The following is a 26,491-nucleotide window of genomic DNA, read 5'->3' on the forward strand; positions in this document are numbered from 1 at the left end:
GTTTAGGAAATTAGTAAATGGTGGAAGCAAAAGGACGTTAAACCCGTAACCCAAGTGTTTGATAAATTGTGTCAGTGAATCTATTTTGTTTTGGCTGCGTTGTTGGACTTATTTTTTTGGAATCTTGGTAAAAGTTCAATCTCATTTTAGTATTTTCTCAAGTACTTCCCGTTTTATTTATTGTTTTCATAAACATAAAAACCCCAAAAAGAATTTCACATAGCATTTTACATCAATGGGTTTCACTAAATTTTCACAAATACTTTGATAATCAATGGTCTTAGTGGAATACAATCTTGAACTTATCTTTGATACAACTTGACACTTCTACATTTACAAGCACAATTCAGAACGAGTCAGAAACCGTCGACGGTTATCTACCGAGAGTTGTTTCTTCTGTAGATTGAAACAGTCAATCACCATCGACCGAATTGTCAACAGTTTCTTCTTGCAACCAACTTCCTTATTCTTTACTTCACCATACTTTTCTGGCACATGAGTTCCACTCAATATGAGTCACATCTCCAACAAAAATTCCCTATTTTACCTCTTAAAAAATGAATTTTTTAGGATAGCACCAAGTACTCCATTATCCCACAAAAATATGCCAGGCTTTAATTCACAATCTTGAAAATCCAAAGTATTATTCAATATGATGCATAGTATACAATGTAGCCTTAACATTCACTTATGAAGACATTCTACTTGAAATAATCTCAAGGTAGGTACTATAAGAATAGAGCGTCAGTTGCAAAATTGTTATAGAGTTTCCAAAGTCTACCATGAAGCAACTTTCTTGAATTTGGAATTTGTGATATTTGCCAATATTTGTTTGCTGATTCAATGGTTCAATTTAGGAGTATAATATGTAATTGATTACTGACCCATTTTCACAATATTGACTCAATAATGTCATATAATTTCGTGGGATATCCTTGGCTTCATATGATTTTCAAGAATCCATTTTGCTTTATGTTTTACAAGAATGTCGAGCCATTTAACTATCATATGCATAAACAAATCATCTCATTTCTCACTCTTGATACAAAACTCATCTAATGGCTTACCTTTCATTTAATTGAAAGGGAGGGGGGGGGGGGGGGGATACGTTAAAAAAAAAAATTCTCCCACTTCTTTTTTATTGAGATAAAATGCGATGAAAAAGATTGAAGAAAAGAGTCTCCAAAATATAAGAGATTATTCAAAAAATAAAAAATAAAAAATAAAACACTACAAAACATTTGAGCTTCAAAAATTAATACACAATTCTATTAATTAATCAGTTGATTTTGTTTCTTCCCACCTTGGATGTAAATCCCTGCTTGTTATGAATTAATCACCAAAAAAAAAAATCCAATTTACAAAACTTTGCTCGCAAAAATGAGAGGTTCAACTATTATTAATATTTTTACACTTTAGTTATCTCAATTATAATTAATTTACGTAATTTCTGCGCTTACTGATCGGCCACACCTGACGCGACCTAGTTCCCGAAACCCTGTTCTCCACTACCGCCTTAAACGCCCGCTTCAGCCTCCCAATCTCTTCCTCCTCTGTTTCTTCTTCTACTTCTTCCTCTTTCCCGCCGTTGCGGCCGCGTTGCATCACAACCACGCTCTTCGTCCTTCCGCCCACCGTCGCCATTTCCATCCTCACCGCCCTCCCCCCCACCGACCGGATCGCGCGTGCTAAGTCCCCGTTCAGACCGGGCCGGTCCTCGCAGCACACCGTCGCCTTTATCATCTCCCCGCCTTCACCGCAGTAACTCAGCGTAACGTCGTCCGCGTCGCCGGGGAAGCACCAGGAGGTCTCAGATCCGTCGCCGCCGCCGCCCCCGACGTCGCCGTCGTGCTCCGCTGCAACCGGCGCCGCGTCCGCTGCCTGCTTCTTCAGGTCCCTCACCTGACGCACCACCTCCGCCAGTAACGAGGCTTTGTCCTTCTGCATTAGGGAATTAAGAACATCCTCACGAGCTCATTCAAAACTACGGAAATTAATGAATGAGAATCACTCACTTTTGTTAATTTTTCGGGGAGGAGGCCGCGGAGAGTGGCGAGGTGGGCGAGGTGTCGCCGCCGGCGTTTCCGTTCGGCCTCGCTGTGTTTCTTCTTCTTGCACTCCTCCGATGCCGAGCCCAAGCTCGAATCTCCGTCTCCCCCGTCCAGTAGTACTGATTTCATCGTCGTCATCAAGCTTGAATATTGATTATCTGCTTCGATTTTGTCGTTCTGTTTTGAGGAACAACTCTCGATCAATCCATGGGAGAAGCTCGGAAATGAAAGCATATCGATCCCTCCTTGATTTCTCCCGTTAGCTTCAATTCCAACAGATACCAAAGTCCTCCGCAGATGGATTTTATAGAAGAAATCTGTGAAAATTTAGAAAATTTTGCACTTAAATGACGGTAAGGAGAATTCAGAGCAGTAAATCATTGGATTTTCATAGAAACGGGCTAATTAATTAATATCCCATATTTCTGGGGATTGAGAAAATATGATTATCATTGTCATTCAAATCATCAAGGGAAATGAGCAGGATGAAATTAATAAATTAAAATTAAGTAGCAAATTGTTTGTTATAAAGGAAGAAACAAGATAATTTATTTTATTTGAAGAAACAAAAATAATAATGACGCAAATATCATTAGAGATCAGTCATTAATTTTTATTGAAATATACCATATGTCGGAAAAAAAAGTATATATATAACTCACATTAAAAAAAAAAACCAGCAATTTATTTGATTAATATTTATAAGATTAAAAAAGTAAAGAATTAATTAAAAATAATTATTTCCATGTTTAAGTCAAATAATATTATAAAAATATGATTAAAATTATAAAATTGCAAATAATATAAATAAAAATTATTAAAACTTTTTACTTATTGTTATGTTTTTAAATTTTGCTTTACAATAATAATCTTAATGTCTACGAAAATTGAAAAATAGTAAAAATATTTTGTAATTAAATTTTATTATTTTTATTTTATTAAATTTATGTATATTTTTATTTTAATTAGGTTTAGATTTATATGATGATTTAATTTTAAATTTAATCTAAAAAAATTATTTTTGAATATAAAAATTTCTAGTAACCAGTTGCCAAACAACTTAAAATAAAAAAATTTGGTTTCCAATTTTTTCATAGTAGAAAATCAACAATTAAAATAAAAAAATTTATAGAATAAACAAATGCATTTTTATAATCTATTTTCTTCCTATAAAAAAATAGAAACAAAAAATAAAAAATAAAAAAAAAAACCAAACAGACCCTTAGTTAGGCTTATTTCCCACTTCAAAAAATTACTATTTGATTTGGGCTACCATAAATTTAAGTAAAATTATTATTTGTCATGGTGATTAAATAATCCAGTCATATACGCCACTTGATTGCTTATATGGAAGGTTGGGATTTGTTATATAGAGTTATATATATATAGGGTAGTCCATCCTTAGAGTGAATCCCAAGTTTTTTTTTATTACCGTTTGAGAATTTAAACATAAAATATGTGCCATAAAAATGTGAAATTTATTTCTTAAAATAAAAATTTAAATTAAGAATGACCAAATGGCTCAAATAGTAATGAACTGAATTCACAGCTTGTGTGTGACAAAAGGAAGGTACAAATACTAATTCTTGTAAATCTAGTTTACAGTATTATTATATATTATTTTTATTATATAAGAACTCCAGCCACGAACAAGTCCTTCGGATCCACTGGTGTGGCACTAAACTTACGGATTAGTGTTCTCCCCCTAGGTCTCGTTGATCAGTATTATTATTATTAAACAAACCACAAGGTGAGGTCTAACTAAAAAAGCATAAAGCTTATTCTTAATATTTTTGTGCAAATCTCATCTTTTTTTTCTCCTTTTATTTGGGTAAAAACTCAATATTCTTTCACTAATTTTTTTAAACAAAATGAAAATTTGGGTATAATATTAACAACTACCATGCACAATGAAAATGCACAGAGCTTGAACCACCTTTTAGTTATCATCAACTCTAATTACAATAGAATTATGGTTATATTTAAATTGTTTAATCTACATGGCATTTTAATGTTGAACAAGTAAAATAGCATATTAGAACTCTCAACTCATCTTCGTTATAATGAATATAGAGAATTTTTAGTTTTTTGTAAGAAGTAATCTCCCTTCCACACTTCCTATAAGACACCAACATGTAATAAGATGTCCCATTAGAAACTTGCAATTGAAAAAATTTATAAGTAGGATATCATCACATATGGTTTACTCACCTTTGGATTTAAGATCCATTTTCTTGGGAATATCTACATCTTTTCTTCAACTAAAGCTTTCGTTGAACTCTTTATAATATCCTATTACATATCCAATACCTGTGTTACCATTATTAGTATAATCCCAAGAGGGGGGTGAATTAGTGATTTTAAAATTTTAGGTTAGATATTTCGACAAGTAGTATTTCACAAACTTAGAGTTAATCTAAAACTAGTATGAAATAAACAAATAGATGAATTCACAAATAATATGCTTTAAATAAATTTGATTAAGCATGCACAAGACAGTAAAGCAAATAAAGTAAACATGACACTAGATGTGTTATCGAGGAATTACCTCAATAAGCATATATGTACAAATACAGTCAATTGCACTTCAGTATGGTAGGAATTATAAGCTTAATGAAGTTTATATGACTACTCTCAAGATAATGTAAATATAGCAATTAGTATGTGAGTGTTATGAATGAATCTTTGAGTCAAGATATATATATATACCAATCACAAGTTGTAAACTCAAATATCTCAAGAGCACAAGTAAATATCTAAAAAATAATTTTTTAAGTATCAAGTATAAGAGATATTCATATTTTTAGCTTGTTAAAAAATATTTTTCTAAAAGCACAATATAAGCTCTTGAATCATGCAATGAGTATGCAAAGATTCACAAGCCCAAAAGAGTCTTCCCAAAAGAGACTTATGAATTAAATCACAAGGGAAAACTCTAGCTTACTTTCAATAAAATCAATATCAAACAAGAATATGCAATGAGAGTGTAAGCCTTTGCAAATGAGATAGATGATCTTAAAACACTCTTACCAAAGGGATTTAACAAGAAGAATGAGTAAGAGTATGAATGTAAGCTTGTATGAAAGAGAGTATGAAAAATTTGCACAAATAATTTCAGAGAATTTTTGCTAATCAAGATTGCTAATCTGTCCTTAATCTAACCAAATGAAAGAGTATATATAGTTTTTTAACAAAATATAACCATTGGGGATATAAAAGGAATTTTAGAAAAAGTTTAACCATGTTTAATTAAAAATTAACCCCTGATTACCACGGTAAAAACTCGGCAACCCTAGAGTTTCGATCGATTATGGGATAGAGACCGATCGGCTGAGTCAAGGTGATTTACGAACCTTCGTAGGTTCGGTCACCAAGGCTTAGGTTCGGTTTGCCGAGTTTCATGGTCATTTTGAACTAACAAGCCAGTCGGTTGAGGTAGGTAGTATGAAGGTCGGTCGACCATGGAAGCTCAGTTTAAAGTTGAGTCGGTCAAATGAGTCGTGGTCAACATTTTGACTTTGGGTCTGCCAGAGAGGTCGATCAATTGAGGTGTTTTAAACACCCACGGTTTAGTCGGCCGAGGCTTGGTCAACATATTGACTTGTATCATGGACGGTCGATTGAGGCATTTAAAAAAATGAGGTAATGCCTCTTTGACCTAATAAGTTTTATCCCTTTTATTATAAGTATGACATTTGTAGCTTAAGATATTCCTATAGTCATTCTATGGTCTTTTGAGCTTATTCATCCCATCATACATGCAATGCAATTATTACAGACCATAAATATTACAGACAAAAAATTAAATAGCAATTACAATAAGGATAATTTGTCTTCATCCCCTTTTGCTCTTCAGGTGCCAATCATGTGATATGATCTTTGTGTTCCTTATAGCATCCTTAAAATCCTTACCAACCGTGCGTGTTGATAATTGACCCTATTTATAAGCTCAGCGCACAGGTAAGAAATAACGTGATTTGTATGAAAAGTAAGGTGTACTCCCAAAAGGGGGGTGAATTGGGATTTAAAAATTTCTTTGTAAACTTTTGGTTAAGTATAACCCTTTTTGAAATTTTAAGTTAATATCACAATTCAATTAAACTTGATATTGATATAATTATTATCAACCACCTTATTTAACTTAGTATCCAATGATATTCCAATTTCAAGTTCAAACCTTTTATGTGAAGACACAGCTTGATCAAATTTAGGAATCAATTTAAGATGGTTTAGAAATCAATATCAGATTTTAGTTTTGCTTTTGAATATGTTCTTGGCCTTACAAGGCTTAACATCCTATTTTGACGCTAACAAACAAGTAGAACTTAACATGCTTTGTTTAGTGATGTCTATTTAGGTTTCAATGTTGAATGCAAGGTTAAAGAATTTATGAAAGTTTGTACTTCAAAGAATGATGATTATATCAAGCTTAAAGCATGGATTAAAACTTGAAGATCATGAGAGCATTGATATTAAAAGCTTCAAGAATGAAAGCTCAAGTGATAAACATGAAAAGCTCAAAGATTAATGAAGCTCAAAATCTAAAGCAATATTGAAAGATCAAGAGAGATAAATCTTGAAAGCTCACATCAAATTTAGGATCATTGAAGCTCAGACCTTAAAATGACATATCTTGAAAGCTCACAAGGATCAAGGTACATGGAAGGCTCATATCAAATTAATGATCCATAATAAAAGCTCAAAGAAGATTGAAAGATCAAGGATCAGCAACAAAGAGATAAAAAGTCAAGAGAGTCAATAGGAGATATAATGTAAGTACTTCAAATATAATTCAAGTATGGATTTTCATTTTGAAGCTTATTAGACAAAGAGACCTAGAAACCTTGTTTTTAAATCTTGGAACATATTTTTCAAAGAAAAACAAATTGATATTCCAAAAATGAATAAGCAAAGAAGAGAGATAACAAAAAAAATTTTAAAACAAGAAAAAATTGCTTGATAGGTGACGAACTGCACATGTTCAGTCTACTACCATGTTAAGAGTTTTAAATGAATAGAAAGAAACATGACAGTCAACTGTATAGGACTTGACATGCGACTGACAGTGTATTTTGAGACGTCTGATTGAGTTTTGTCAGTCAACTATCACCCTTCTATTTGTCTGTAAAAACTGAGTTATTCAGTGATAGGCGCCTGACCCCATGTTGACAGGCGACTGTAACCCTACTGCCTGTGTATTTTATATGAGTAATGCATTGACAGCCGACTAACAGAAGCCTCACAGTCAACTGCCACGCGACATAATTTAAAATATATAACAGACATATTTTGAAAAATTCAATTACTCGGGGCTCAAACTTATTTAAATCTTGGACCTTACTCCAAGTAAACTTAGGGAACAAGCTAGATATTTTTCTACCTCTATAAATACACCCAAGTTCAACTGATTTAATTACCAAGAATTGAATTCAACATTAAAATCTCTCTTAATTGCTCTTAAATTCTCAAGGCTCTCTCTTGCTCTCAATTTGCACGAAGCTTACTGAGTTTTTGCTGATTCTCACTCACTGACATTGTGCTACAAATACTAATTCTTTCATCCATTGAAAGAATCATACAGTGAAATACTTCTAAAGCTTCAATCTGAATTTCATATTTTGAATTACATTGAAGTCTATAGTTTTGAAATTGTACTAATCTGCTCTTTGTGAGAGTATACTTGTACGCAACTTGTATCTTGTGTTTTCTTGTAGTTCTTGGATGTTCCAAGGTGTTTGGATCGTTGGCTAAGCATGGGATATCGCTTAGAGAGGCGGGCTCTAACCTAATTGAAGGAGTGACCAAGTGAGGGGATATCACTTGGAGAGGCGGACTCTAGCCTACTGAAGGAGTGTGTAACGGTGTTGTTCCGCCTGGAAAAGGAACTGGTTTAGTGAATCCTTTGGTGGTTTGCTAAAGGCGAGGACGTAGGCTGGGTATAAGTCGAACCTCGTAAAAGTCCTAGTCTCACTCTCTCTTTCCCTTACTCTCTTTATTTTCAGCACATATAAAACTGCATGGATGTTTTAAATATCTCAATCATATACACTACGTGGATTACATATTAAATAAACTTAATATTAATTTGTTTTTGGGATTGCGGAAACCGAAAGGGAGTACGTTAGTTGATCAATCTTTTGCGGAAACTGTAAAGTAGTACGTTGATTGATTCAACACCCCAAAACTCTTTAACTTAAAGTTTATTTAAGGTCTAAGTATTTGGAAAGAGTGATTGGATGTTGTATTGGATATCAAATTGAGAGACAAATTTCATATATACAGGGCTTGATTCTAATTTATATAAACAAGGCTACACACAAGTTGAAAAAGCTGAGAATTTCCATTAAGTTGCAAAATATATCTTGATTGAATGTTTTATGATTGATTGGCTTGGCTATTTGTTTGATTGAATGTTTGTGTGGTTGTGGATTGAATAAAAAGAATTAAGTTGTCGTGCATTATCAACAAAAGGTTAAGTTTTCGCTAAAGGAATTAAAATAAAATTTTAAAACTCAATTCACCCCCTTCTTGGGACTACACTTTTTTTTTTTTTTTTCAATTGGTATTAAAGTCAGGTTATAACAAATCCTAACAAGTAGTTATAAAAAGATCTATATGGCACACATAGAAGTAGCTCCCTTTGGAGAGGGTCAATCCTCAACCCGACCACTTATCTTTTGTGGTTTGAACTATACTTTTTTGAAATAGCATATGAGAATATATCTTCAAACTATGAATTGGAAAGCTTGGGAGGTTGTCACAGATGGTGACCTAATTCCCCTTAAACTAGTAGATGGAAAACAAATCCCGAAGGAGAAAAAAGACATGACTGATATAGATTACAAAATGCTACAAATAAACTCAAGTGCTATCAATGCTTTGTATTGTGCTCTAGACGCTAATGAATTCAATAGAGTCATGGCCTTCAAAACAGCCAAAGAGATATGGGATAAGTTAGAAGTAACCTATGAAGGAACGGTAGATGTTAGGGATAATAGGATTGATATGCTTACAAGTGAATATGAATCTTTTAGGATGAACCCGGATGAATCCATAACTAATATGTACACTAGGTTCACTCACATAATAAATTCCCTAAATGTCGTAGGAAAAACCTACTCTATTTATGAGATGATAAGAAAAATTCTTAAAGGGCCGCCATCTATATGGGAACTAAAAGTCACTGTCATAACGGAAGGAAGCAATTTGAAAAACACCTCCTTAGATGAACTTATAGGTTCTCTCCTCACATACGAAATGGCAATAAATGAAAGAAGTGGAAAAACTAAAACCCAAGATTCTATAGCCTTCAAAACTTCAAACTCTAGTAGTGAAGAAGAAATGGATGAAGATGAATTAGCTTACATATCCAAAAAGCTAGCAAGAATACTAAGAAGGAAAAATAAATTCAAAAGAAAATCCAAATCTGAATCAGATGAAGAAGAAGAAAAAGAAGAAATTAGCAAAAAGAAATCAAAAAATAAAACTCCTACAGGTTATAATTGCAACAAAGTTGGACATATAAAACCAGAATGTTTACTACTTAAGAAAGAGTCTAAGAAGAAAAAAAAAATGGTCATGAAAGCCACTAGTTGGGATAATTTGAGCACAAGTAGTTCAGAATGTGAATCAAGTGACTAAGAGGTTGCTTATACTTCCTTCATGGCATAGGATGATGATAAAGAACAATGTTCCTCATCCAAATCGGATAATGAATATGATAGTGATTCATCTAATGAATCCAATAATGAGAGCATGTCATCTTATGAAGAACTTCAAAATGGCTTATTCAAGGTGCATAAGATGTCAATTAATGTGACTAAATGATATACTTCATTGACGAATAAGAATGAAGGTATAATGAAAGAGTTAGAATCCCTTAAAACTGCCAAAAGAGAAAAAGATTCAAGAATCAAGAAAATAGAAAGTAAGAATGAAGCTATGACAAAGGAGTTAGAATCTAAAAATCTTGCTGAAAATGAAAGAAAATTGAAAATCAAGAAATTAGAAAGCAAAAATGAAAAGATGATGAATGAAATAAAAGAGCTTCAATTCCTATCTTTTATGGAATATGAGAAAGACATATATATTTCTGAATTAAAGGATAAGATCAGAAAAATGTCTCAAGAATTAGAGAAATCTTAAGAGAATGTTGATGGCAAGAAAGATATTGAGATAAATGATCTCAAAAATCAAACTAAAGATAAAGAAAAGATCATTTACAACTACACAAAAGGAAAGGAAAACTTTGACAAAATGATAGGCTCACAAAGAATGTTGTTAAACAAAGAAAGCATTGGTATTAATGGAGTTGAAAATATAAGGAAAAAAAGTCTTTACATGGGATATTTTTCAAAAGCATCCAAAGATTATGCTAGCACATCTTCTAATGCCTACACTAACACCATATGCTATCAATGTAAGAAAAAGGGACATATAAAGTTTGAATGTCCATTTAAAAGAAAGGGTGTGAAAACTAAACAAATATGGAGAGTAAAAGAAACATCCCTCGTGAAACCTACCGGATCCAAAAAGGTATGGGTACCTAGATAAAAAGCCTTGAAAATTTCAAAGTATTTATTGAAACACATAAAAACACAAATAACATTGTTAGCCAAAATCAAAGGATGAGTCATAAAAGCTTAAATAAGAAAGTTTTAAAATCAAAAGAAAATATGATCTTACTGCATAAGTTTTTTTAAGAAAAGATATTTGAGAATAAGAACCAACTTGAGCAAAATTGTAGTACAAAGCAAATGATAATGATATGCTCCTTGCTTATGTGATGTGCTGATATGCTATATGCTACATGTGTATGACTTGACTTGACTTGACTTATATTGATAATTTATGACTCACTATGTTGAAAATTTGAGCATGAGATTATAGAGCATAAGCATGAATTTTGATATGAGATTAATTTTTGACCATGCATGCTATTGATGAATCACATGGATAAACTTATTACTCTTTATATTGATATCTATGAACTATGAAAGATATAATAGTTATATTGGTATCCATAAGCTATGCATGATGTGATAATGGCTTTGGTATCTATAAAGTACTTTGGTATCCATGAATATTTTAATTGATATCAAAATTTAAAAGCTCACTTGGTATCACAATCTAAAAGTTCAATTCGTTTTTGAGCATGACAAGTATGATTATATCTATGAGCATGGTATGACATTGATGATATTGACATGATATTGATATTTGATACATTATGTGAATCAATGTTTTGAAACATGGGATGATAAAAGCATAATTGGTAACAAAACTGAATGTATTGAATTCAGGAGGAGTGTTATGATTGTTTTCCTATTAATCAATTGGTATCATGAATTTATAAAATTTTAAATTGATATCATTAATTAAATTTTAAATTGGTATCATAAAATCAACAATTGGTATCTTGAATAATGTCAAAGGGGGAAAAAGTTGTTAGTAAAGATGTTACAACTCATATACATGACTATTAAAACACACTAAATTGAAAAATAATAAAGTGAGTGTATACATATGTTGATATGCATGTTTGATGATATGCTCCAAATAGAATAACTTTCTCTAAAATTTCCCTAGACTTTGAATACCCTAAATAGCCTAATAAAGCCTAAATTATTAAACTTACCCCCGATTTAGGATTGGTACCTTGGAGCTCCAATTCAAAAACCCGCTCTGGTTAGATTGTAGAGAATCTCCCCACGAGTCTCCTAACAATTTTTGTTCGTTAATTGGTCTTATAGTTTAAGAGAAATTAAGGTAAGTTTGAGAATTGACCTTACCCTAGGAGATATGCCTACACCGCTCCCACAATAGATGAGCTCTTGTAGAAGTGTCGGTGGCGGCGAGCATAACCTAACAGTATTTTTGGATTTTCGAATTGACCAAATACCAGAGATGAGATGGAGGAGAATGGGAGAGAGGGGCGGAGGAACTGAATGAACGCTCTACTTTTTGATTCTCCTAAAGCTTCAAACTGAAGCTTCAGGTTATGTTATACCTATATATATATAAAATTATAATATAATATAATAATATATTATATTAATATATTATTAAATTATATTATATAATTAATAACAATAATTTATTTATTTATTTATTTATTTTTAATTTTTAATTTTTTAGGATCACTACATCCTCACCTCCTTACAAAAATTTCGTCCTCGAAATTTGTTAACTATTACCAATCACATTCTTAACTCATTACCCCAATCTACAGAAGAGTCGGTAGCCACCCACATAGCGGCTTCGTCCCAAGTTTATTAACTACCCTCACTTATGGCGAAAGAATACGATGGTTACAATACTGCCTTTGGGAAATTACAATATCTATAACAAATTTTCCCAAAGACTATACATAATTAAAACTACCAACAACTAACTACACAACCTACTCTAATCCCTCCATATGCAACCATACCCTTACCCATCTAGCACTAGTCCTCGCTGAATAGTTGCAAGTACTTCTAGCGTATTTCCGTTTCTAACTCCCAAGAAGCCTCCTTAACTGCATGATTTCGCCACAACACTTTCACTAATGGTATATCCTTAGTATGCAGTTCCTGTATTTTCCGATCCAAAAGTTGAGCTGGTACCTCCTCGTATGCTAGAGTATCCCCGATCTCCAATGACTCATAACTGATCACATGTGAGGGGTCTAGAACATACCTCCTTAACATGGACACGTGGAATGGAACATGTCGTGTTTCTTAGACAGCGTTGGGGGTAGTGCTATCCTCTACGCCACTAAACCAATCCTCTCTAGAATCTCGAATGATCCAATGTATCTAGGGCTCAGCTTGCCCTTCTTTTCATACCTCATCACCCCCTTCATCAGAGCAATCCTCAAAAATATCATATCACCTACTTTGAATTCTAACTCCCATCGGCGAGTATTTGCATAATTCTTTTGCCGACTCTGGGCTGTCTTGATCCTTTCCCTAATAAGTTCGATCTTTGCAGAGGCCTGCTGAACAAGTTCTGATCCCAAAATCTGCCGCTTACCTACTTTATCCTAATACAACAGAGGTCAGCACCGGCGACCATACAAAGCCTTATATGGTGCCATTCCAATGTTGGTCTGGTAACTGTTATTGTATGCAAACTCAACCAACGACAGATATTGGATTCAACTGCCCCTAGAATCTAACACACATGCTCATAGAATATCTTCGAGAATCTGAATGGTTCGTTCATACTGTCCATCTATCTAAGGGTGAAATGCAGTACTAAAAGTAAGTTGAGAACCCAACGCTCCCTACAAACTCTTCCAAAACTAGGAAGTGAACCATGGATCTCAATCTGAAACGATGGACACGGGCACGCCATTTATCCTGACTATCTCCTGAACATTGAGTTCTGCTAGGTTATTCATGGAATAACTGGTTCTAACCGAAATGAAATGGGCAGTCTTCATCAATCTGTCAACCACTACCCATATGGCATTCTTCCCATACAACGTCGAAGGCAATCCTGATACAAAGTCCATTGAGATATGCTCCCATTTCCACGTAGGGATGTCTAGTGGTTGAAGTGGTCCCGCTGGCCTCTGGTGTTCTGCCTTTACCTGCTGACATGTCAAGCACCGACCCACAAATTTAGCAATTCCGCTCTTCACGTTACTCCACCAGAATGTTTCACGCAAGTCTCTATACATCTTTGTATTACCTGGGTGAACAATATAGAGAGAGCGGTGAGCTTCCCTCAGAATCGTCCTCTTTATCTCTGCGTCATCTGGCACACACAATCGAGTGTGAAATCTGAGAACTCCATCCTCAGCAATATTAAAGTCTGTGTGCTGCTCATCCTGTATCTTCTCTACAATCTCCATCAACTCTGTATCTTTCAACTGAGCTATTCTGATTCTATCCTATAAATTCGGTTGAACCACCAAACTAGAAATGAGTGCCTGATGATTCCCTTCTACCAATTCTACACCCAAACCTCTCCAGGTCCATCACGATCTAGTGCGAAGCCATAACTGTTGTGGCTGACGTACCCCCAAATTTTTGGCTCAATGCATCGGCCAACACGTTCACCTTTCCTAGATAATAGCTAATGGTGCAGTCGTAATCATTTATCAACTCGAGCCATCTGCGCTATCTTATATTCAACTCCTTCTGGGTGAAAAAAATACTTGAAACTCTTATGGTCAGTAAAGATCTCGCACCTTATACCATAAAGGTAGTATCGCCAGATCTTTAATGCAAACACAATTGCTGCCAGCTCCAAGTCGTGCGTAGGATAGTTCTTTTCATACTTTTTCAACTAGCGAGACGCATACAAAATGACTTTCCCCTGCTACATTAGAACACAACCAAGTCTCTTCTGTGATGCGTCACTGTAAATTACAAATCCACCCTCACCTATTGGAAGGGTCAACACTGGGGTAGTGATTAGACACTGCTTCAACTCTTGGAAGCTCTGCTTACATTCGTCGGTCCAGTCAAACTTCACATTCTTCCTTGTGAGTCCTGTCAAAGACCTTGATAATCTGGAGAACCCCTCGACAAATCAACTATAGTATTCGGCAAGACTTAGAAAACTTTTGACTTCCTGCATGTTATTCGGCCTTGCCCAATCAACCACAGCCTCTACTTTTCTCAGATCCACTGAAATCCCTTCCTTGGATACCACATGACCCATAAATGCAACCTGCTCTAGCCAAAATTCACATTTTTTTAAGTTTAGAAAATAACTTCTTTTTCCTTGAGCACCTGAAGTACTAGTCTTAAATGAGTTTCATGCTCCTCAGGGCTCCTCGAATAAACCAAAATATCATCTATGAACAATAACAAATTGGTCTAAGTACTCGTGGAATACCCTGTTCATCAGATGCATAAATACAGTTAAAGCATTCTTCAACCTGAACGGCATAACCAAGAACTCGTAATGGTCGTAGCGAGTTTGAAAAGCAGTTTTTGATACATCATCTGATCTAACCTTCACCTGATGATATCCAGATCGTAGATTGATTTTATAGAAAATTTACGTGCACTGAAGCTGATCAAACAAGTCGTCAATTTGGGGTAATGGATACTTTTTCTTCACCATTACCTTATTAATCTCTTGTTAGTCAATGCATATCCTCATCAACTCGTCCTTCTTCTCCACAAACAACACCAGTGCATACCAGGGCAATACACTTGGGGTGATAAACTCCCTATCTAGAAGCTCATATAGTTGCTCCTTTAACTCCTTTAATTTAACTAGAGCCATTCTGTATGGGGCTTTAGAGATTGGTGCTGTCCCTGGGATCAGATCAATTGCAAATTCCACCTCACAATCACGAGGCAACCCCAATAAATCCTTTGGAAAAGCATCAGAGAACTCCCTTATCACTAGGATATCTTCCAACTTGAGTTCCTCCTTTGGCGCTTCCTTCACCACTACAAGGTATCCCTAGCATCCCCAAAAAGTAACCTCTTTGCCTAGATAGCCGAAAGGATCTGTGGTGCCGAGCGCACAGACGAACCAACAAATACAAACTTCTGCTCCCCAGGAGGTCTGAATACCACCTCCTTCCATGACAATCAATGCTCACGTAGCTGGATGCTAGCCAGTCCATGCCCAGAATAATGTCAAAACCATGCATATCAAGGACTATCAAACTAGCAGGCAACACTCTCCCTTGAATCTATATTGGATAATCCTTGATCACCTTGCTACATACTAGAACTGACCCTATCGGTGTGCCTACTACTAACTCAATCTCTAACAGTTGAACCCCTAACCCACATAGTTTAACAAATCCCCGAGACACAAACGAGTGGGTTGCACCTGAATCAAATAATACAATGGCACTATCTAACAGTATGGAAATAATACATGCCACCACATCTTCGGCTTTCTCCACATCACCCGGCATAAGGGAGTATACTCGCGCTTGAGCCGCACCCCACTGGTGACCACCTCAGGGTTCTTGGTTACCTCCTCGATACTATGGTTGTGGCGGCGTGTAATTCAATACCACACGGCAATCTCGCATCCGATGTCCCGCCTCTCCACATTGATAGCAAACAACTGATCCTCCCCTACACTTGCCCCAATGCCTATAATGGCATCTGGAACAAATAGGACGTTGGGCACCCCCCTGATGGCCCCGGTACCCCATCTCCTAATGCTGGCTCGAGAAACTTCCAGGTCGCTTCCATGAGCCCTAGCTAGTACTAATCTGAAACCCCTTCGGCAAGGGCCTCTTCTTCTGGTTCACCACTCTCTCCCCCTCTTGAATGCTGGCCTTAACTGCCATGGCCCAATCTACTAACTCAAAAAAGCTCTGAGTCAACAACGCCACCACCTACGCGCGTATGCTCTGTCTCAGTCCCCTCTCAAACATTCGTGCCTTCAGCGGCTCATTTATAACCATGTGTGGAGGGAAACCGGATAACTCCACAAACTTGACCACATACTGTTGCACAGTCATGAGCCACTGAGTCAACTGCAGGAATTCTTCTACCTTAGCTGCGCGGAGGTGACGATGAAGGAAGGTTGGATTTGTAGGAGGGTGAATGAGATGGAGACTGGTAGTATGCCAGAGCGGAGAAAGGTTTGTGGGGAAGGTGAAGAAGGAATAGTGCTGATGGAATGCCCCTCTGTGTGCGCCTGAACTCTTTCTTTATAGAGAGTCTAACAATAATTGGCACCCAAAGAAGTTACAAAAGAAGCACATTTTTCCCCGTACACGCGCGGTTCTGTTTGGGAGAGAATATTTTTTCCACTGTGTGTAGGCTTTTCCTTTTTTATTTGTTCCTTTTTGAATTTTTTTTTTTTTTTTGTTGGATGAACCTGCGAGGTTTTTGTCCACACCCATTGTTTGCACCCGCTTATTTCCATGTATTCTTTTCATTTGGGCAAGGTTGCTTTTCCCTTCTTCCTTTTATTTTTGGAACTTCTTATATATTTATTTTTGTTGTCCCATTTTGTTTCTCCAAAGTAAAGTTTCGGGTTTTAAAAATAATACTTAATTCCCAGCAATAGAAGGACCCGAACTCGAAAAATAATGACTCAATAAAATACTCCATTTTAAAATCAAAAGACCCATTTTAAAATTCAAAAATCTTAAAAACTCAATTTGAAATTTAAAAACTCCATTCTAGAAATTTGAAAGACTCAGTTTAAAAATTCAAAAACTTAAAAAAAAAAAAAAATTGCAGGACTCAATCTAAAATTAAAAGACTCAACTCGAAAATTCCAAGACTCTATTTAAGATTAATAAGCCCTTAATTAAAAACTCAAATTTTAAATTAAAAGAATCGATTTAAAACCTTAAAAGGACTCTATTTTAAAAATATCCTAATCTCAATTTTGAAAAAAACTGGGACTTGATTTTTAAAACAGGACTCTAATTTAAAACAAGACTCGATTTGAAAACTCGGGGACTCAAGGACTTAATTTAAAACACTGGGGGTTGATTTAAAAACATCGGGACTCAATTTAAAACACCGGAATTGAATTAAAAATACTGGGACTTTCAAATAGGATCCTCCAATTTCCGGAATTCGAAGTCAACTTTTATTACATCGGATTTTCTCGAAAATGGCCTGATTAAAATTGGGGTGCCGACAAATATATCTTTATTTTAGTTGTGGAAGGGCTAAAGTTAAAGCATAAGTCACTTAATCATTAAACAAATGAAGGTCTTTTATATATATATATATATATATATATATATATATATATATATATATATATATATATATCTGTGTGTGTGTGTGCGCGCAAGGGACTACTTGTGAAAAGCATTATGAAATTGGATCATCAAATAATTGATCTAATAGAGCTTTGGAAAAATGAAAGCAAACTAAAAAAGGAGTTTGCAGGTATTATGAACTTCTAACTCTGTTGGTTTGCAGTCATTTTGCTTAATTTTATTACTTCTACATCATTTCATCAACATTATTTTTTTTTATTCAAAGAAAAAATTAAATCTTATCGGGAACATTAATTTGGAATGTTCAATTTGAATTTATGAAAAATTTATAAAAGTTAAATATAATTTCATATTACACTTTATTTAAATTGACCCAGATCAAAATTATCTCAAAACTAAAATATTAAACACTAAGCAAGCGATTGGAGGCCTAAAATCTTCTAACAGACTCTTATCACACCAACTGGCAAATTACCTTACACATATAGGTGAGAAGGCAGGCGAGGTGAGAGGAGGACTTCTAGCAGCGTTGCCTTAGCCATGGTTAGCACAAAGCGCTCCCCTATGTCAACTGGGTTGTCGTCTGGAGTCGCAATCTCAAACCCATGTAGCAAATTGGCCAGTGTAAAATGCATAACCTGAAGAGCAAAAGAAACTCCAGGGCACATTCTTCTACCGCTGCTGAACGGGATAAACTCAAAATTCTTCCCCCTCACATCCACATCCTTGTGGGTTGTTAAAAATCTCTCTGATTGAAACTCATCTGGATCAGGCCACACTTGCGGGTCTCGATGAACTTTCCACAGGTTCACCACCAGGCGTGTGCCGACGAGGACGTGGTGGTCACCAACGGTGCAGTATTCTATGGAATCATGAGGTGCTCATAAAGGCATTGTGGGGTAAAGGCGCAGGGTCTCCTTGATGATGGCTTGGATGTATACGAAGTGTTTGATATGAGTTCCCTGTAGTTGTTGTTGTCTCCCAACTTGAGTGTCCAATTCTTGTTGGGCTTTCATTAGAGTGTGGGGATTGTTGAGGAGCAAGTAGAGAGCCCATACCAGCGTCACAGTTGAGGTGTCGAAGCCCCCCAACATGAGAGCCTGCGGTCAATTATGTGTACCATAAACAACACACTTGTAGTATTTGGTAATGTAATCAACTCTAAATATTGGAATCAAAATTTTAATGCTTAATCTTATTTAGATGATTCCTCCTCTTGCGTACCTTTTCATTTTGATTTCAAACTTTTACGGTAAAATCAAAATAATATTTTATAACAAAATATAATACTTTTAAAAAATATACAAGAAAATAATAAAATACTATTGTATAACATAATATAATGCTATGGGTTTTATTATTTTATCCTTTTATATTAAATAATAAATTATGTTACAGCATCATAACATATGATATTTTTATTAATAAATTACATATTAAAATAGAATACTTATAAAATATAAGATAAAATATAATATTAATAATATTATTAAAACATAATAATAATAATAATAATAATAATAATAATAATAATAATAATAATAATAATAATAATACATAAAGTATAATCAAGTACATGATTATCAAAATTATTTTATTGTAACAAATTATTTATTATATAGTAATAAAATAATATTATATAATAATTGTCACGCCCTGAACTCGGTAATGGGACCCAAGGGTGAAATAGTAACCTAACCAGTCTCTGTATCATACAAATCATCAAAAGTATAATACCAAATGAATGAGGGTCCGACCCCGTAGGATTCCCAGACACCCTATACACATTCACAAATACAACAAATAGGCAGCGGAAAACATTCTTTCTATATATATATACATATCGTACTGTACCAGAGTCTATACAATAGGAGTCTAGGCTCCATAATACAAAACATAAACTTGAGTACCAACCATACCCCAAAAAAATGACAACTCGAAAGCAAAGGACCTGTAAAATATGTACGTACAGTAGGGGTGAGACACCTCTCAGTAAGGCAGATCTAAGTTATATCGGTGTGTGGCATATGAGTGTTATCATGACATCAAACATACACAATTCAATGTAATTCCAATATTTTCACAAAACAGTTCCAATATAGTGCATTCACGTACACAGACATGATTAAATAACCTGGTGTCGTCACACCCTTCGCCTCGAAGTCAACCCACATTACACCGCGTCCTCGGCACAAGGCATAGCCCCAGGCTCCCATGGCATCGTATCGATACAACTGGTGGATCCATATCCTTTGATGATTAGGCCCTAAGGCTCACGCCCTAGGATATAGAGTCGGACACTCTTACCAAACATGAAAAGCGATAATTCACGCCATCGGATATAGAGTCGGACACTCATTTAGTACCTGGAACAATTCGGAACCCAGTTCCTATTGCATTTCAATAAAACATAACCATGTATGCTCATATAATCAAAAAATCATACCCATTTGGTAATCTAAAATCATGATTTTCCAAACATATATAGTTAAACAAGTCAGAGCACAATCATCCCTATAACACAACATATATCACAATATATTTATGATTTTCCAACAAAACCAGGGATGCAGCCCGTCGCCCCCTTTTTCCCAAAATTATAACATGAAAAACCCATAGTTTTACCTATTAGATTCCCTCAAATGAGTAACCAAAACGCACGCAAGACTGTGAACCATAGTTCTACCGAGTCTGATTTAAAAAATAATCGACAGAAACTGAATCCCCTTACCTTTCCCCTAAACGATCAATCTCGAACTCTACGGTCCCTAAACAGTGAACCGAGATCTCAAAACCTATAATCACAGTACATAATATACTCACAATTTCATTCTCTACAAAACTACCAAAACAAAATTGAAAGTCGAGTCTTACCTTGATTTTAGGCCAAAACCCAAAAATGCTCGGAACGAAGATCCATTCCACAAATCCCGAAGAGAATCCTTCCCTAATCCTAGTGGTAATGTCGGATCGATGATTCCAGCAACGTACGGTGAAGAAATCTAGAGAGAGAGTGTGTCATTCAAGTTTTAGAGAGGGAGAGAGAGAGAGAGAGAGAGAGAGAGAGAGAGAGAGAGAGAGAGAGAGAATATTTAGATTTCTTAGCTAGGAAGCAAAGGAAAATTATATTTATAACCCTTTGACTCGGTCGACCTCATTGATGAATGGCGTCCTCATCGACGAGCCGATGTAGACAGCTCGTCAACGAGCCTGAGATTTTCGATTTTCCAAAACCGCTCGGCTTCTCCTCATCGATGAGCCTCTACATTTCGTCATCGAGCAACAAAAGGCCTTCGTCAATGAACTCTGGCTTTGTTGACAAACTCTGCTTAATTACCTTTTTACCCTTCTCTTTATTAATTTAATCCATATATTACAATTCAGGTTCTTACAACCTCCCTTCCTTACAAAAATTTCATCCTCGAAATTTGCAATCTCTCATTCACGAACTCATTCATACACTCAAACACACACTCGGTTCTAGAAAGAACTGGAGGCTATTACAATGAAGCCCCGCCACAATACATATATACATACCCTCACTTATGGCGGAAGAATACCGTGGTTACATACATAAATCGTCTCAGGAATTCACAATAACACACACTTCCCAAGACTAACCACCTATTCCATACAAAGTAGGGTAATACACGTATACTCAGAATAACTGCAGATACTTCTGACATATCTCTGCTTCCAGTTCCCAAGAAGCTTCCTCAACCTCATGATTCTACCACAATACCTTCACCAACGGTATGTCCTTGGTACGTAACTTTTGAACTTTACGGTTCATAATATGAATAGGTACCTCCTTATACGCTAAAGTATCCCCAATCTCCAAGTCTTCGTAACATATAACATGCAGTGGATCCAACACGTACCTCCTCAACATGGATATGTGAAACACATCGTGGATTCTTGAGAGTTTTGGGGGTAGTGCAATCCTGTAGGCTACCGAACCCATTCGCTCAAGAACCTCAAATGGTCCAATATACCTCGGGCTCAGCTTGCCCTTCTTCCCAAATCTCATCACCCCTTTCATCGGAGTGATCCTCAGAAATACCTTACCCCCACCTCAAATTCCAACTCACGGCGGCGAACATCTGCGTAACTCTTCTGCTGACTCTGAGCCGATTTAAACCTATCCTGGATCAAACCTACCTTCTCAGACGCCTGCTGCACGAGTTCAAGTCCTAACACCTAACGTTCACCAACCTCATCCCAATACAGAGGAGATTGAAATCTCTGACCATACAGAGCCTCAAATGGTGCCATCCCGATACTAACCTAGAGGCTACTGTTATAGGTGAACTCCACTAGTGGCAAAAACTGCATCTAACTACCACCGAAGTCCAACACACAAGCCCGTAAGATATCTTCCAAGATCTGATTGTTCTCTCTGATTGTCCATCAGTATGGGGGTGGAACGTTGTACGTCCCCAGAGCTTCTTGCAAGCTCTTCCAGAATCGAGAGGTAAACCTCGGGTCTCAATCTGACACAATGGACACCGGCACCCCGTGCATTCTAACTATCTCCTGCATGTATAGGTCCATTCAAACTTCACTTTCTTCCTGGTCAATCATGCCAGAGGCCCAGACAACTTAGAGAATCCCTCTACGATTCGACGATAGTAGCCCGCCAGTCCCAGAAAACTCCGAACCTCCTGCATACTCTTCAGTCTCACCTAGTCAACCACAACTCCGATCTTGCTAGGATCAACCGAGATACCGCCCTTAGACATCACATGGCCTAAGAATGTAACTTGATTCAATCATAACTCACACTTCTTCAGCTTGACATATAACTTCCTTTCCCGTAAAATTTGTAGTACCAACCTCAGATGGTTTTCATGCTCTTTCAAACTCCTCAAATACACCAGAATGTCGTCAATGAACACTACAAATCGGTCCAAGTACTCATGGAAAACCCTGTTCATCAGATCCATGAACACTATCGGAGCATTCATCAACCTAAAAGGCATAACTAAGAACTCATAGTGGCTGTATCTGGTTCGAAAAGCAGTATTCGCAACATCTTCAGATCGAACCCTCACCTGATGATACCATGACCGTAGATCAATCTTCGAAAATACCTGAGTCCCTTGTAGTTGGTCAAAGAGATCATTGATATGAGGCAACGAGTAGCGATTCTTAATAGACACCTTGTTAATCTCATGATAATCAATGCACATATGCATCCACCTGTCATTCTTCTTCATAAACAAAACTGGAGCTCCACAGGGTGAAACACTAGGTCACATAAAGCCCTTGTCTAGTAATTCCTGCAAGTGCTTCTTCAACTCCTGAAGTTCTGCTTGAGCCATCTGGTATGGAGTCTTAGAAACCGGGGCCTTTTCAGGCAGCAACTCTATCGCAAACTCCACCTCACGATTTGGAGGTAAATCGGGTAAGTCTTCTGGAAACGCATCCAAGAATTCGCTAACCACTTGAATATCCTCGAGCCTCAACTCACCCCACGGTGGTTCCTTTATACAAGCTAGGTACCCTTGACATCAATCCAAGAGTAGCTTCCTTGCTTGTAATGCCGATAGAATTCGTGGCGTCGAACGCACACATAATCCCATAAACTCGTACTCCTACTCCCCATGAGGTCTGAATACTACCACCTTTTCACGACATTCGATCACAGCATAATTGGAGAACAACTAGTCCATCCCCAGGATGACGTCGAACCCCGACATATCATAGACCACTAGATTTTCTGGTAGCAATCTTCCCTAAATTACCATTGGACAGTCTTCTAACATTCTTCTACAGAACGATACACTCCCAGATGGTGTAACTACAGACAATTCTTTATTCATGACTCGAGTCTCAACCCCACACAGTTTTACAAAGTTAGCAGATATAAAGGAGTGGGTCGCACTTGAATCAAATAAAACCACAACTCTATTTAAAAACAACATCATAATACCTATTACCACATTCCCCGCATGCTCAGCATCTGCTGGAGTAAGCGAGTATACCCATGTCAGAGCTGTGTTTGCCTAATAAGTTCCCCAAGATACCTGATTACTTCCCCGATTCTGACTCGAAGAGGGCGTACCCCTCTTTGGCACGTGACAATCCTGAGCCATGTGACCTGACTAGCCACAGTTGTAGCAGTTACCCGCAAATGGTTGGCACTCACCGCTATGCCATTTGTGGCACCTGGTACAATGACCACTAGCCTAGCTCGCTAGAGAACCATGATGCTCAATATTCTGACAATAACCTGATCCCTTGCTCTTCTTCTTCCATGATCCCTGATGAGATCCCGACTAAGACCCAGAAGGTACCGACCTCTTTTTCGATTCCTGATCCACCTCATCCTCCCGTATGCCGGTCTTAATCACAGTGGCCTTATCCACCAAAATAAAAAATTCTCGGATCTGAAGTATACCCACTAGTCTACAGATATCCTTCCTCAAACCCTTCTTGAACCTCCGAGTATTCTCGTACTCGCTCGAGATCAAAGATGGCAAGAAATGGGATAACTCTATATACCGAGCAACGCACCCTTGCACTGTCATATCTCCCTATAACAAAGTAGAAAACTCATCTCCCTTAGCATCGCGCATGGAGGCCGAGAAGTATCTCTCAAAGAACACCTCCTTGAAATGGTTCCATGTCATCTCTGCAAAACCGGCTATCTGCTTTTCCAACAAACTCACCGCAGTCCACCAACGTTCCCCCAGACAGCTGGAAGGTAGCGTAGAGAACTTTCTTCTTATCTATGCAGTGGAGGACTTCTAGAATTCTCGTGGTCTTCTCAACCCAGACCTCAGCAACCATCTGATCGGGTCCTCCTGAAAACGTCGGAGGGTGCATACATGCGAACCTCTCGATGGTACACCTCGTAGCCGTAGGAGAACGTTCACGTCTTTTAACACTTCGTACGATCTCTCGCATCACCTGTCTCATCAAACCTCGAGGCACTGATGGAGACTCATCGCTTGCAATCTCTTCAGAGCCACTCTTCAATTTATTATCCTTGGGCTCCATTCTGAAAATACGATAGAAACCTATTAACATTCCTACGCAAATATGGTTAACGCAATTATTCACAACCAATCATGCCAACCACTATCTCACCTGTCTAGGTCTATCCTATCACACCAACACAAAAGTCATCAATGGTTTTCCATGATTTTACTGAAATCGCCATTCTAGGAAAAACACAGAACACTGCTAACGAGTCCCTTTCTAATGACAAAACAACCCTCGACCTACTCTACCCATTTAAACATCCTATGCTCTAGTATGTACGCATAGATATTCCTAACCAAGTCTACAAGACCTTACAACCTGGTTAGCTCTAATACCAAGCTATCACGCCCCGAACTCAGTAATGGGACCCAGGGGTGAAATAGTAACCTAACCTGTCCATGTATCAAACAAATCACCAAAGGTACAATACCAAATGAATGAGGGTCTGACCCCGTGGGGTTCCCAGGCACCCTATACATATTCAAAACTACAACAAATAGGTAGCGGAAAACATTCTTTCTATACATATATCGTACCATACCAGAGTCTATACAACAGGAATCTAGGATCCATAATACAAAACATACACCCAGGTGCCAACTATACCCCAAAAAAATGACAACCTGAAAGAAAAAGCACTAACACTTACACAAGCGCTATCCATAGTACACCGATCACTACGCTCCCACTATAGTGTATTTATGCACACACACATGATCAAGTAACTCGGTGTCATCACACCCTTTAGCCAGAAGCCGGCCCACTTTACACGGCGTCCTTGGCACATGGCGTAGCCCCAAGCTCCCATAGCATCATACTAGTACAACTAGCGGATCCACACACTTCGGTGATCAGCCGCTAAGGCTCACATCCTCGGATATAGAGCCGGAGATTCTTTCAGTACCTAGAATAATTCGGAACCCAGTTTCTATTGCATTTCAACAAAACATAACCATGTATGCTCATATAACCAAACAAACCACACCCATTTGGTAATATAAAATCATGATTTTCTAAACATATACAGTTAAACAAGTTAGAGCATGACCATCCCTATAACACAACATATATCACAATATATTTACGGCTTTCCAACAAAACTAGGGATGCAGCCCATCGCCCCCTTTTTCCCAAAACTATAACATGAAAAACCCATAGTTTTACCCGTTAGATTCCCCCAACTGAGTAACCAAAACGCACGTAGGACCATGAACCACAGTTCTACTGAGTCCGATTTCAAAAATGACCAACATAAATTGAATCCACTTACCTTTCCCCCAAACGATCAATCTCAAACTCTACATCCCCTAAACAGCGAATCGAGTTCTCAAAACCTATAAATCACAGTACAGAATATACACACAATTCCATTCTCTACAAAACTACCAAAATAGAATTGAAAATTGCGCCTTAGCTCGATTTTACGCCAAAACCTGAAAAATTCTCGAAACGAAAATTTGTTTCACAAATCCTGAAGAGAATCCTTCCATAATCCTCATGGTAACTTCGGATCGACAATTCCAGCAATGTACGGTGAAGAAATCTAAAAAGAGAGAGTGTCCTTTGAGTTCTGGAGAGAGAGAGAGAGAGAGAGAGAGAGAGAGAGAGAGAGAGAGAGAGAGAGAGAGAGAGAGAGAGAGAGAGAGAGAGAGAGAGAGAGGATATTTAGATTTCTTAGCTAGGAAGCAAAGGAAAATGATATTTATAGCCCTTTGACTCGGCCGACCTTGTCGACGAATGGCATCCTCGTCAACAAGCCGACGTAGACAACTCATCAACGAAATGG

General features: G+C 37.0%; 1 protein-coding gene and 1 pseudogene across 1 annotated transcript; both read right to left on the reverse strand.

Annotated features, from left to right (window-relative positions):
- Positions 1-1,434: 1,434 nt before the first annotated feature.
- Positions 1,435-2,286, reverse strand: LOC131162694 (transcription factor bHLH30-like). The gene is made up of 2 exons (XM_058119301.1): positions 2,016-2,286; positions 1,435-1,941 (listed from the first exon to the last, which is right to left on the reverse strand). Exons 1-2 carry the CDS (start codon positions 2,283-2,285, stop codon positions 1,435-1,437), a joined length of 777 nt encoding a protein of 258 aa, XP_057975284.1. The 5' UTR covers position 2,286.
- A 15,905-nt stretch (positions 2,287-18,191) lies between these two features.
- Positions 18,192-24,720, reverse strand: LOC131162695 (cytochrome P450 82A3-like; annotated as a pseudogene).
- Positions 24,721-26,491: the final 1,771 nt, after the last annotated feature.

The sequence above is a fragment of the Malania oleifera genome, chromosome 8 (assembly GCF_029873635.1).
Source record: "Malania oleifera isolate guangnan ecotype guangnan chromosome 8, ASM2987363v1, whole genome shotgun sequence".
NCBI lineage: Eukaryota > Viridiplantae > Streptophyta > Magnoliopsida > Santalales > Ximeniaceae > Malania > Malania oleifera.